General features: G+C 49.8%; 1 protein-coding gene across 1 annotated transcript in view; it reads left to right on the top strand.

Annotated features, from left to right (window-relative positions):
* Nucleotides 1-9,638, top strand: part of IGFBP2 (insulin like growth factor binding protein 2) — a 109,206-nt gene extending 99,568 nt beyond the window's left edge. The window contains exon 4 of the mRNA XM_084643949.1: nt 6,695-9,638. Within this exon, the coding sequence (XP_084500075.1) occupies nt 6,695-6,862 (168 nt within the window). The 3' untranslated portion in view covers nt 6,863-9,638. The remainder of the gene's footprint in view (nt 1-6,694) is intronic.
* The last annotated feature ends 4,768 nt before the right edge of the window (nt 9,639-14,406 follow it).

Below are 14,406 nucleotides of genomic sequence, written 5' to 3'. Positions count from 1 at the left end.
TCTGCTTTTAGCATTTATACAGCAGCTTTCATCCCAAAGCCCTTCATAACCTACCTACATACAGCACCTTTGATGGGGAGCCCAGCACCCAGTGTTCTCACACCGCTGCACAGGGAAAGAAAACATTGGCCAAGGACACCAGGAAAAACCTCAACTTTTACCAGAAGTGTTCTGGGATCTTTAATGTGCAGGCAGAACAGACAGACAGCCCATTCCTGCACACAGCACCAGACTCCGTGAATAAGCCTCAGAAAGAGGGAGGACTGAGCTGGCCCTTCCATGCCTTGAACCTGTGGCTTTACGGTGTCTGGGTGTTTTAGATACAATGCTTTAACCACAAACACAGCCTCTTTGGCAATAATAATAATTGAAGGCTGCATTACAAGACTTCCAGGCATGAGTAACATGGTGGTGTGCAGCAGTTAGCAAAGGTAGCGGCAGACACTGTGCCGTGCTTTTCAACACCTGACGAGGAGTAGGACTTCTGACAAAATGGGTATCGGTTCCCTTTGGCTTTGCGACTGAAGAGCTAGACCCGAGTCCAGCTGTGCCATGCAGCGGGGTTATGAATCACTCTGCATGCCCTCCCTCTGTAGGGGAGCTGTGGCAACTGTGAAGCCCATTATCTTTTTGCTCCTGGGTACATGTACTGCATTGTGAATAAACACGCATTGGGGTCCCAGCTGAAGAGGTGGGGCCTAAACATGCATTGTAATTCCATCAGTGCCAGTTCAGTGGGATACATAGAATCATTGCGCGTGTTTTGCAGCACAGTCTGCTCGGCGGTGCTTAAAAACAAAAGATTAAGAAATGATTATGCTACCTGAGATATGACTGTTTCTGAATTGCTCATGAATCTTGACTTCTGCCATCATTACGCGGTTAATACATAATTAGTATTACAGGGGATTTTAAAATTTCTGCTAGTGCAAAAATGGAAGTTTATACACTTTAAAAAAACCAACAATGTGGAACTGAATGTTAATAACTATCAAAACTGATAAAAATGCACATTTTTCCCCTCCCCACCCTGAATACTGTACTGGATCCATAGTCACTTAGGAGTATCGTGACTGTTACTGTGCAGTACACCATGGCCATGTGGAGCTTCACAAAAGCAGCGGGGGATAGAACTTGCATCTACCATGCTCCAGAAGGATGAGTCCCTAGCATATGAGTTCCATTAGATTTTATCAGTATAGGGCTTCTGACACACAGCTGAGCAGTTCTGAGTCCATTCAATAGAGGGCAGTGCATGTTAGCCTCAGCAATGTTTAGTCTCTGGCTCCACAGAGAGCTGATTGGGATGGGAGTGTGTCGTCTTCTGTATTTGGAAAACACATGCTACCATTTGGGTGCTACTGCAAAAGGAATATTTAAAAAATAATTTTCTAACTGCCTCTTTCTCTGCGAACCCCTGCCATGCATAGCTGTCAAAGTGAATGCAATTGACCATCGATCAGTGCAGTCCTTTAGAAGGTAAATCAATCTGGATATGGGAAAGTGTTATAAAGGCCAGTTCTCCATGCAGCCAAATTCTTACTACAGGCTTCAAAGAAGCATTTATCAACAGGGATCAAGAACAGGCTCTCTCCACCAACATCGGGTGCTCTTGAGAGGGGGGCATTCGGTGCAGTGGAGTAATCCATGTTAAATGCCCACATCTCCTCCTTTAATCTAAATTTACCTTGTCTCACTAATATCCTGGGACCAAAACAACTACAACAACACTGCATGCGTGTGTCTCCCTGTCCTTTGTAACACGAATGGAGTGGCCTGAACCCTCACTGCTACTTCACACCCCCCAGCCCATCAGATCCCCAATGGCTAGCTTTATTCTGCCTTGTTAGTCACCTGCTAGTGCCCACTTAAAGCATTTCACGGGGTTGTCCCAAGGAGACATGATGTAATAGCAAATAACGGGATAATGAACAAAGAGGAGATAGATAGCAGGAGGACAAGGGTTAGGACAGGAAGAGATTTAGAGATGTTTTATTACATATGCATTTGATCAAGTGCTGGGATATTGCATTGTATTTATTTTGTGGGGGTGAGCGAAGAGAGCGGAATCTGTATATATGCTAATAATTATAATATGAAGGAAGAATCAGGGAACAGGTCAGGCAGGAGTGCGGACTAGTAGTCAAGCACCATCCACTAGACAAAATAGCTGCATCTGTTGTGTGGTGTAACCCAAATCGTTTCATTTGAATGTTGTCCGAGGATAAGTCTGCTACTTTGAAAACCAACCTCTTGACTTTGGGCCTGCCATTCATCTGTCAGCAGGAGACCAGTGTGAACTTCGTGCCGCCAGCCTGCCCCAACCCCTCCCCACTAACGGGATTTCCGTGATCTTGTAAGCTAGCCGTAAGCTAGCAGGCTCAGGTGAAAGGTCTCCACAGGAAAGAACAGGTGTTGCCTCCCAGTACAGTGTTGGGGGATTATGGGCTATGGTGATAGGTGGCAGTAGACAACCCGAAGATAGGGAAAAGCAGTCTTGTTGACTCAGTAGTTGGGGAGTGTAACCAGCACACAGTCTAGTTTTAAAATTCCCAAAGAGGCTTCCATTTCTTTCCTTAGACCTCATTGATAAGAAGCATATCCTGTCATTCAGTTTATATTTTCCTTTAGTTATTTTGTTCCATTACCCATGTGTATCACCCCAAATAATTCCTCTTCCTCAGTGTCTCACTAGCTGGGCAGATAAGATTTTCTTAATCTCTCTGTAATACCGAGATCTTTTATAACACTTTTTATCAGCAGATCTCAAAGCACTTTACAAAGGAGCTCAATATCATTATCCCCATTTTACAGGTGGGGAAACTGAGGCACAGAGCAGTAAAGTGAGTTGTCCGAGGTCACTCAGCAGGCCAGTGGCATAGCTAGGATTAGAACCCTAGTGTCTTAAATCCCAGTCCACTCTTCTAGCTACTAGGCCACACTGCCACTCATCAAACTATCCTTCCACCTCCTCATCATATCTATTGTTTTTCTCTCTACTCCTTCCTATCCATGCAATATCTTCTTTGTAACTAGAATAACAGGACAATCTTCCCTCCAATCCCTGCCAAAAACTGAAGTGAACAAGTGAGCTTTACACCCTAGCCTGTAGGTCAATAAACTGTCAGCACTATCATACCAACAGGCAAAGCAAATTCCATAGCCAGACACCCTCTGTAGAGAATGCCTTGTCCCCACAAGGTCAGATCTAGCCACTGTTCGGGAGAGCATCCAGACATGCCAAACCCATGAAAAAATGGTGAAATTGGGCTTGTTTTTGGCTTAATTGGCTTGTGAGTTGCTTGTTGGCTTGTTTTTGGCTTGTAGCTTGTTGCTTCTTTTTTTTTTTTTTTTTGGATTGGCTCCCGGCAAGCAGGGGCAATGTGGGGAGAGAGAGAGTCAGGGGTGCCCAGTGGGCCCACCACAGTCCCAGACTGCATGCCGGGGGGATCTAATCACATAGAGCGTTGGAGATTGGCTTGTTTTGGCCTTGTTTTGAAATGGGATTAACTTGATTTTTGGCTTATTCTGAAAGTCGGGGGGCTTATTTACTGCGGGAAAGTTGGCAACTGAGAGAGCATCCCATCTAATCTCAACTGCCATGATGGCGCATTGGGAAGAGCGGCGTCTCTCATGCCGTCAGGATCCAGATCATATAGGACTTTGGACTGCACCTGGATGTGCATGCCATTCCCTCAGTGGCCTCTGTATTATCAATACCTAGGAGATGCCTTAAGGAGACATGTCCCAGTGCTTGATCATTCACTTTCCCTTAGGCACTCCCTTGCTGAGCTGGGGTCTGGACTGACCACTGTGGATATGAACATGACAGAAGGGTGTGGTGGCTCTGAGGTAATCTCAACTCCTTGCCCTTGGGGCTATGAAGCGGCACATGGCCCAGCTGGATTTCCAGGGCTGTAATTATCTTGGAATGACCACACCCCATCGACCTGGCTAATTCGCCTGAAACGGATTATCTGTCTGAAGGAATCTAGGCTGGAATAAGCCCTATGCAGTACAGGTTTCACTTGCATTGGGAAGAAAAAGCCTCTCTAAAAAGTGGATTTCTGAGAGGAGACCATGCCCGAGAAATGGCGGGGGGGGGGGGGGGGGGCTTTGCCCTAAAGGACAAACAGCTAGATACTGGAAATAGCAGCGAATCCTTCCCCAGAACTCCCTAGTGAAGAGAGAACTGTGAGACAGGCCAGCTGCTGCATTCTGGCCTCCTCTGTGCTTGGAGCTGCCAGGGGACCAGCCCGCTGGGGAACGTTTCACTTCTCGTCCAATCTGGGCTGATCCTGCTGTCATTGATTTTTAATGGGAGTTGAGAGCACTCAGCCCTGGTTGGAGACTCTCCGCTCCTTGCAGGACGGAGCCCTAATTAGGTCTGATCCTACCTCAGTAAAGTCAATGGGGGCTTTGCTCTTGGTGTCAGTGGGTGCTGGAGCAACCTGTAGAAAGGTCCTCAGCTGAGCTGTGGGCCTCTGAGCCTGCTCTCGGAAGCAAAAGGGTGATGATACCCCACGCTCATGGCCCCCGGCCCTGTTTGGAACTTTCCCATCGTCTGAACAAAGTACTGGCCCAAGTAACCTATTCTTCCTATTTCCTGACTGAGTGCGTCTCCCACTGATACTCCTGGGGACTGGCTGGAGATGGGAAGGGTAGGGGCAGTGTGAGAGCTGTACCTTCCGAAAAGAGAGGGCACAATATAGACAGGGGAGGATAATTAACGAAGCTTCTGCATGTGCTGTCCATCACCATGGGCATTTTAACAAGGCCTAAGGGTGCGATTTTTCATCTGCACTCAGCATTGGCCTAACATAGCTCCTAGTGCAGTTCCACTGACTTCAATGAAAGCAGAGTTTGGTTGGAGTGCGGTTTTCAATCGCACTCCATGTTATCCTAAGACCTACCTGGGCAGCCCTTCCTCATCTGAACATTGCAGCCCCATGGACTCCAGGAAGGGTCCTATCATGAGAGTAAGGGCTGCTGGATTGGGCCCTGAGTCCCTGCAGGATGTTCACTGTAAATGCCCATAAGCCCTCTTGCTGCTGTGTGGCGAGGAGGGCATGCGCAATACCATTCAAAGAGTAGGCACAAAACCCCAGCCCATGCCCTTTCAATGGCGAAGGGTTAGTCTTGTGGTTAGGCCTGGTCTCAGGACACTCAAGTTCCAATCCTGGATCTGCCACAGATGAGCTGTGTGGCCCTCGGTAAGTCCCTACCTCTCTCTGGGCCTCAGTTTCCCCATCAGTAGACCTAACTCCCGGGGACAACAAAAGGCTCTTTTAATTCTTGTTTGTTAAGTGCTTTGAGATCTTTGGTGGGAAAGGACAGCATGTTGTTGTTACTGCTGTTGCAGAGCTTGTCTGGGAGACTTTAGCTCTCGCTGGGAGCTTTTCGTCCCCGAGCCTGGAGCACTGCTCATGGCTGTCCTTGGGTTCCATCTGGCCCAGCAGTCCAAGGTCACCTTGCACTTTCCTTCCATCTGTGTTTCCAGAGCCAAGTGCCCTGGGGTCAGCTCCTTTTTGTTTGCTGCCCTGAGTCTGGAAACCTAATTGCCAACAAAAGCAGTTCCAGTCCCTCCTGTGTCCCAGCACTCAGGACCGGGGTGCCTGGAAGGGGTCTCGCATGAGGGACTCCCTTTGTTTTCCTGAATGGCTCGTGTTTTGTCCCTCAGTCCAGCTGCAGAAAGTGGCTCCGGTTCAACTTTAAAGTGTACACAGGCTCCAAGTCTTTCTGACTGAACCTCTGCCGTATATATTGACAGCGCCGGTCACCATAGGCGCCTGGTGCTGCGGGGGTGCTGCCATGCAGGGCAGGGCCTGGGCCTGGGCCTGCTGCCCAGGGCCCTCTCCAGGCAGGGGCAGGGAGCCAGAGAGTTGCAGGAGCAGAGAAATATTCCCTCTTCTGCACTAAGACGCTGGGGCTGTAAGCTCCCCATGAGGCCTAGTGCAGCTGCTAAGGGCATTGGGCCCCACAGGGTGCTACTCGCTGCTGCAGGAGAATTGGCACTAAGCTGTTGCAGCCAGGAGAGGGAGTGTCCCTTTGCAGGGTGTCACCCTACTGCTTGGCCCTCCAGAAGTCTCAGGGGGATGTGGGTGGCAGTGGCTCACACTGAGAAAGGATCCAGACAGGGATGTTTTGCCCTGTCTGCTCTGTGTAGACGCTAAAGATCTCATGCTCCTTTTAGTAAGAGCAGGGTTTGCTTGGTGCCCTTGGCCGGTGCTTATTCACCAGTGTGCAGTGTTATGGCTGCCGTTCTCCACCCCCGAGGTGGTTGCGTTGCAGTATGTGTGTGTGTGTTCAGGCCCAAAGCATCTTGGGCTCTTTCAGAAGGAAAGATATTATAGTAAAGACAGAGATGGGCCTGAACAAAACACTCCCCTCTCCAAGCATGCCCCAGGCTCCAAGCATGGCCCTGTAGCAGCTCGGTCATGGGTCAACATGTCAGATTGGTTCCAAGCTTCTCCTCACTGGGAGGAGTCGGGATCCAGGCTGCAAACCTCAGTGTTAATTATTATTAGTGTAAGAAGCGAAGGAGTCTGTATCCGTTTCTTACCAGGCTTCTGATTTCATTCTTCAGCTGGAGGCCAGTTCTCCGACGTGTGGGCTCTGAAGCTATTTGCTGTTCAGTGTCTTTTCCACCCGGTAACCATGTCCATCTCGCCCCTCTTCCCCCCCCTCTCCCCAGTGCAAGATGTCTGTGAATGGTCAGCGAGGAGAGTGCTGGTGTGTGAATCCCATCACTGGGAAAGTGATCCAGGGAGCGCCTACCATCCGCGGAGACCCTGAGTGCCACCTCTTCTACACGGCCCATGAACAGGAGGAGCAGGGAGCACATGCCCTGCGCACGCAGTAGATGGATGTGTTCCTGCTCACTGGAGACAGCTCAGCCTGGCCCCGGTGCTGGATTTTACATGGGTTTCAGCAAGTCTATTTATGTCCTGGAAAAGACTGGCTTTGTGTTTTGCCTGTGGCCCTCTTCTCTTGCCTTCAGCCTGCTGGGGAAGGACCGGGGTGCAGGGTGGTTTGCAAGGGGGGAAGGAGCAGAAATTGCTTTTCTTTGGTCTTTCGTGTAAAGTCAATGAGAGACAAAGCTTTGTCTTCTGTCAGCTCTGCCCTATGGCAGCGTACTAAGCATCCACGTGCTTCCAGAGTCCCCCTCGGCCCACTTAGCCCCACCACTGCAAAGCGATAGCATAGTGCAAGGAAAACACAGCTTACGCGGGAGGCCCAGGTGAAAACCAAGCAGCCCTGTTGAATGTAGAGTCCTGAGCTCCCCGGGTGTCTCCAAAGAGCCTAAGTGCTAATGCTCAAAACAAGATGAATGAAAATCTTTGCCCCCCCAAGACCAAAGAATGTAAATAATACGCATCACCTCCTGCTCAAGTCCTGTCAACCTGTCCCTATTGCCAAGCTGCTCTTTCGGTTTGTCATGAAGCGGGTTGTGGTGGTGGGGTAGGAAAGGAGGGGAATTCCCAGCTGGATCACGCCAGTGTGCAGCTCCCATCCCCCTCCTCCAGGGAGGCAATGGAGAGAGAAAGGAATTGAGACTGTACAGCCAGCCCCATGCATTGCACTTGAGGCCACCTCCCCAGAGATGCTGAGCACTTTCAGTTCTCATAGACTTCCCTGAGAGTGGATAGTTCTCAGTATCTCTATAACCTAAATCTTAACAATCCAGTCCCGCAATCTCCTGGGCAATCTCACTTCTTGTGGATAGGAGCCTTGCTGATAAGGTGGTAATTAAGGGCCTGATCCTGAGAGACGCTGACCACCTGCAATTTAATTTAATTGCAGGTGCTCAGTATTTCACAGGATCGGGCCCTACATTTTTTTAATTGAAGGAGCAAGAATTAAATTGCAGAGAGAGGAGGGCTCTTGCAGATTTAGGGTAACAATCCAGGGAGTGTCTGTCTCTCTCCCCCTCTTTTTCTAAATAGCAAAAACCCATCTAAAACCCACACTTCCAAGTGGCTGCCAACGTCCCTCATATGTTGCCGGGGGCATCAGCCATTCAGCACACACCTTTTGTAAGTAAAGTGCAGTATATAGAGAGTGCTTTGGAAAGCCCCGCCACACTCCCTTCCCTGCGTGCGCACGCACACGCTCACACTCTGTGTCTGTCTGTCTCTCTGTCTCTCTCATAGATTTAATAAACACAATTCCAGGAACTGTTGGTGATGTTGTACTGGAAGATCAGTTCCCAGGAACAGATGATGTCTCTCTACCGTTACTTTACACATTGATTTGTTTCTGTATGAAACACACACAAGCTGAGAATAAGCCATGAGATTTTCTTTTCATACCTGTGACATTTGCAGGACAATTACTAGGTCCTTACACTTAGAGTAATCGTTGGATTTTAAAAAAAATATATTCAAAGAGGAAGATCAGACATCTCCACCGCTTCCTTGTGTCGAACTCCTCTGAGTAACTTGTACAGCAGCTCGCATGTGGAAGTTGGTTCATTTCTAAGGTGGTGATTAGTTGAAAGGAAAGGAATGGGATTTAAAAGATAGGGCAAAGCACGTGGACTGCCCATGGGGAGTTTGGAGCCAACAATGGCTCTGCCGGACAGGCATGCTGAAGATGGACAAGTGCTTTGGAAGAGCTTTCAGGTGGCAGAATGTCTGCTCATGGGGAAACGTGGAGCAGCTCAATGGGGAAGCAGCCTAAGGCGTAAAAGAGCCACCATCCACTGATGCATCTGAGTCATTTTGAGGAGCTGCTGCGTTATCTTGTGTGCATCATGTGCTGCCCATAGAAGTGGGAGAGGGGTTAAAGCTGCACAAAATTGTGACCAGCTGAAATGAAAGGAGGGCGTGTGAACTGACCTTCACTGTGCCGAACCATGTAACACACCTCTGGGCTTAGGCTTTCTGTCCACTTCCTTGCTGTATAGTAGTTGAACTGAAACCGTACTTGGTAAATCCAAGAACACCATCCTGGGGTAGGAAGTGAGACCAGGCTTAACATTTGTTCTTTTGCTCTGTGAATATTTGCTGCTCCATTTAATGTACTTTCTTGTGATCTAGTTTGTAGTTAGTTACCAGTGCCTTCAGTTGGTAAATATCACCTGCACTTGAACACACACACACACACAAAGATGATCTTAGTTACCAATAACAACTGCAGACTCTTCTTAAATGCAGATGCTGAGCTGTAACGGACAAAAGAAGCATCAAGGGGGAGGGCGAAATCACACCCAGGTTTAGCGTTGTTAATATGAACAGAAAAAAAATTCTGGAAGGGATCAAAATGTCACATGGAAACAGCATGGGCGCTGCTCTCTGAAATTAAACCCCCAGCTCACCCATCTGTGAGATGAAGTGTGAAGGAGATTAAAAAGGGTGGGGTAGGAGTCATCTCTTGTGTATGTTGTGTGGGTGTGTGTGTGTGGGTGCGTGTGCGCACTCGCGCAAAACCTAGTCATTGTAAAAATCGGTGCTACCTGATTTCTGTTAACATCAAAGGGGAGGTGGTTCTGCTTTTCACATAAACCTCGGGAGCATCTGGTCTCGTCTGCAGTTTGTACCTTTTGGTTTGTTTAGAAATCATGATGCTTTTTTCTTTCTCTTTTGGAAAAGCTGAACTGCGTAAAGTTGGAATAAATTAAATGGGATGCCAGAAAAGTGTCATCTTTTTTTCCCCATCCGTTCATAGATCACATGTGTGTGCCTGGTGCATCACACACAAATGCTGGCCCGTAAACACGAGGCAACGGGCAGCAAGGAGACAGTGGCCATTTATTATTATTATTGGTCCCATTTGTATAGGGTGAGAACAGAGCGATACGTTAGCCAGCCTGCCCACTGCATTTATTCAGTGCTCATGGCTTATACCAGTTATGCTCTCATTTTGAATAAAGATAAGTCTTTGGCCCGCCTAGTTGCAAAGAAGATCTTCCATGTATGAGCCACGTATAACCCAAAGCAGGGAGGCTGTTGAGGGCCTGAAACGATAGCTCTGAGCAGTGTGAGCCCTCCTGCCACCCCAGCTTTCACTGAGAGGTTAACTCCGAAGTGGGCGGGTGGAATTTTAAATGGCAGCATTTGTTCAGTGATCATTGTAGCAGACAGACTGGGGAGGAAAGGAGGTGTGAAGGCTAGGAGGGATGGGAGTTGCAGGGACGGAAATACAGACCCAAAGGAAGGAAGAAAGAAATACAGGAAAAATAGAGGAGGCTGGGGAAGGAAGAGAACAGGGCAGAAGCTGAGATTGTCTTGGTCACAGCTAAGGACAACCACCTGTATTTCCCCTCAGTGGCCCAGCACGAACACCCATTCATGCTTCCAGCTCCCCAGCATTGCCTGTCTGCACAGTTCCCTGCCTTCGTTGTGTTATTCCTAGCAAAGCCCAAATGCCCAAGGACACCTGTTTGCTTTCTCTTCAGAGCTGGTTAACAAGTGTGATTGCTACGGTTATTGGTTCCCACACAGCACTTCCTATGCAAGCCTACTTTATTCTTATGGGAAAAGCATTAGAGAGGAAACATCTTAAAACAATAAAAGAACTTACACACATGCTAATGAGCTAACCAGAGTTAACCCCAACCCTGGCATGGATTCTGGCAGGAGCAGTCCTTCAGACCCCTACCCCAGGGGAGATTCCTTGTGGTTATATGTTCAGCAGGGGACTGGACTAGAAGACTTCTCGAGGTCCCTTCCAGTCCTGCACTTCTCTGATTCTATCACAGCTTCAGCTCAGAGCAAGCCCCAGTCTTATGGGGGCTCAGTAGGTCCAGTCTTTCCAACCCTACCCTAATAGTTGGAGGAGCGCTCCATGGCTCATGGTTCTTGTCCAATTGTTGGATCGGGAAGAAGACCCTGAGCTAGTTTAAAACCAGGCTATTTGCCCAAAAGCCCTTTCTTTGTCTATTGGTCCCTGGTGAATCCAGTTTGAACTAGCGTGTCCACCTCTCGAGGGGGTTGGGTTCAAAGGGTTGGTAACGGAAGAACTATATGAGCATTCTCCCTCCCTACTAGAGGAAGTACGTACATGACCCCAATAACACACATCCAATTGCAATTTTAATGCAAAAAAACCCCAAAGGTATTAACCCTAATTCAATAAGGTTTAGCTTAATTCCCAGTAAAGTTGATCTTCATTCCCCAAGGATATTACAGGCCTGAAGAAGAGCTCTGTGTGAGCTCAAAAGCTTGTCTCTCTTACCAGCAAAAGTTGGTCCAATAAAGGATATTACCTCACCCACCTTGTCTCTCCAATATCCAGGATAACACGACTACAATGCCGCTGCGTATTACAGGATATTGGCTGTCCGTCACAGTGCTGGCCTGTTTTCTAATGAACGATGCGGAATGTGACAACCAAGATGCTGAACAAATAATAGTGATACCAGCCTAAAGTTCGTTTGCTCCGTGAAGGCCCCGTGCTCCCAGGGGTTGCTATGTGCCAGCCTCCTGTTGAACATCAGTGAGCTATCCGCTGCCATTCATGGAGGCCTAAGCGTCTCCCATATCATTAGAAATGGAAGCTGCCCTGTCCTCTGCTGCTTTAAAGGAGCAATCCCGCTTAAAAGAGAGACTCTTTTGCCCCTGAAACCATCTCTTTGGTTATTAATTGTCTTTGATGTCCAAGGGAGTTTTGGGTGTTCAGCGCCTCAGGATCAGGGCCACTACATATTATTTGCCGAGCACCCCAGTTCTGCTTACATAAGACACCATGACTATCCAGGCCCACACCAGAGTCATCAGCGGGGATCAAACTTTGGCCCTTTAGAACAAGCCTCTAATGAGCACAGTAGCTCCGGCACAGCTAAGTAAGGAGCAGATTGGTAGCCTCATTGTGGCTGGCCAATTGCAGGGTCTGTGATGCAGACCCTAAACCAGTGGTTCTCAACCTATTTACCATTGTGGGCCGCACAGGCAGCCCACAATGTGTTATGTGGGCCGCATCCAATACTACATGCATGGCCCTGAGGATGTCACATGGGTCGCAGCTGTGTGCTGATTGGGCTGCAAGAGGCCCACGGGCCGCAGGCTGAGAACAAACTGCCCTGAACCAATGCATTGTACTGGAGAGTTTGTAGAACAAAGCAGACACTGGCAATCTGAAATAACAAATAGTCCCGGTTTAACAGGGATTTTGCCAGATGGTACCATGCCATGTCAGGAACCAACTAGTTATTACACTACTTAGTCCCGCCTTGCGTGCAGGGGACTGGACTAGATGACCTAGTGAGCTCCCTTCCAGCCCTATGATTCTGTGTGCTGACTGAGGTTTCACAGTGTGTTCCAGGCGAGGCTGGGATATGCGCTAGAAGAGGGTCAAAGACAGTTTATCCCCACTCCCAAATTTACGGTGGTTGGCAAAGCAGGTGAGTGTAGGTGACCCACTCGTTTCCAGCTCAGGCAACGTTTGACAACGTGGGGAAGGTGGGGTTTGGTCAATAATATGTGACTCTTAAAGGCTGATTCTGGGAGCTGTCCCACTGACGTCAGAGGGAGTGGGAGCAGACTCAGATAAAGGGCGTTGCAACAGGACTCTGCCTTAATGCTTGGGTCAGAGATACTCTCTGAACCCTGATGGAGTGAGGCCACAATCCAGTGGGTGGCGTACACTCACCGGAGATGTTACTTATTCAGTGATGCCCGAGTACAGATTTTTGCAAATCAGCCTCAGCCCTGCCAGTATATGGCTGGTGCCTGCGCAGGGCTGTCAGCCACTGGTAATTTCTCATTCCGTTTGGTGGGATCACCCACGGCATAGACGGGGCTTAACCTATCGTTTTGTTCCTCATTGTCTTCTGGACTTCAGCAGAGCGGGTCAGTGGCTAGGGCGCCAGGCATGGGTTCAATCCCTGTTCTGTCGCGCACATCCTGGCAAGACATCGTCTCTCTGTGCCTCAGTGTGCCATCTGTGAAATGGGGCTACGAGCCAGCCCGTCGCTCACCGGGGTGGTGGGACGCTAAATGCATAAAGGTGGTGCGTGCTCAGCTACTTCAGTAATGGGTCCCATATATTTGCAAGTGCCAGCCAGCCTGCCTTGAGCAAAGATGGCCACTGCCTCCCCTTGTTTTCCAGGGGGCTGAAGCTGGCCTGCCCTGAAGGAAAATAATAGCGGCTCCCCGTGAGGGGCAGGCAGAGGCCAGGGGAATGTAAAGAGGCCAGGAATGAGCCTGTGGGCCAGCAGGTTTGGGGGTGGGAGCTTGGGAGCAGGACAGGGAAGGTGTCAGGGAATGTGCGGGACAGGAAGCAGGCCGACTGAGGGGGTGCAGGGGACGGTGGGGGGAGGCAGAGATGGAGCCAGTGGCACCAATTAGTGGGGTGTGGGGGATGAATGCCCCTTGTGCAAAGGTCCCTAGGCCACATAGCCAGGCAGGGGGCTGTGGCCTGACCACTTTTAAGCAGGGGTCCCGCACTAAATCCGTATAGCAGCTACCGGCGTGGGCCCGAGCATCGCTCCGGCTGGTGGGTCCCAACGCCTTTGAAATGTGTGGCCAGGCCAAACCATGCTGGGCCCTGGCACCCGGGGGGCCTGTTCCTGTACAGCGAAGAGCCAGGGAGTCCAGCCAGAATTCGACTCCTGGCACCGATCCGAGGAGGGGCAATGAGCAGGGAATGTAGGGGGCAGGAGACTGTGGGAAACATGGAGAGAGTGGGGCAGTTGCTAGGGATGGGTATAGCAATGGCTGGCAGGGCAGCCACCCCTCACCCCCACCACAGGTATGGGGGCAGTGGCTTCCCCACAAGGTGAAGGAATGAAGAAGTGTCAAAGAGCAGTGAGAGTGAAAAAATCTCATGATTTGGGGGAGTCCTGACGCATGAGTTTTGACTGCTCAGGCCTGGTGACACTGCACACATAAACGTACGCACACACACGTGCATGTACACACTCCCCCCCCCCCCCATGCACACATGTATCAGCTCGCTATAGGGCATTTACAAATGGAAATACAGCCTGGCCCAATAACCAAGGGAGGGAGGAGGGCATGGAAAACACGAGCCCTCCCAGACCTGAGGAAAAAGGAACGAAGCTCGCTCTGAGCATCAGCCCCAGCCTTTCTTTGACCTCTGCGGCTGCATCAGTCCCTAATGTGCTAATAGCCCAGCTGGCTCTGGTTGCCAAGGGCCGTGGTGGGATGCTGCGGGGCACAGCCGTCCCGCGCCCTGTCTGGGCCATTGCACATTGGCTCCACTCTGGGCTGCCTGTGTTATGGAGGCCCCTAAACAAAGGAGAGGTGTGTGTGGCTGGGGGTCATCAGGCAGCTGCGGGGGGAATGGGCTGGCAACATCTGCAGGGTCAGTGGTGGGACGAGACCTGGGTGGGTCCCTGATGGCTTTAAGGACCCAAAAAGCCAGAGCCGGCTAGTCAGGTCTGTATGAAGCGTGGCCGTACGGGTCATTGTCACCCTTCAGCACCTATAAACCTTACCGGCC

The sequence above is a fragment of the Lepidochelys olivacea genome (genome assembly GCF_965140295.1).
Source record: "Lepidochelys olivacea isolate rLepOli2 genome assembly, chromosome: 11".
Classification (NCBI taxonomy): domain Eukaryota; kingdom Metazoa; phylum Chordata; order Testudines; family Cheloniidae; genus Lepidochelys; species Lepidochelys olivacea.
Note: the sequence above shows the minus strand (reverse complement) of the source record. Positions and strands in the feature narration are given on the sequence as shown.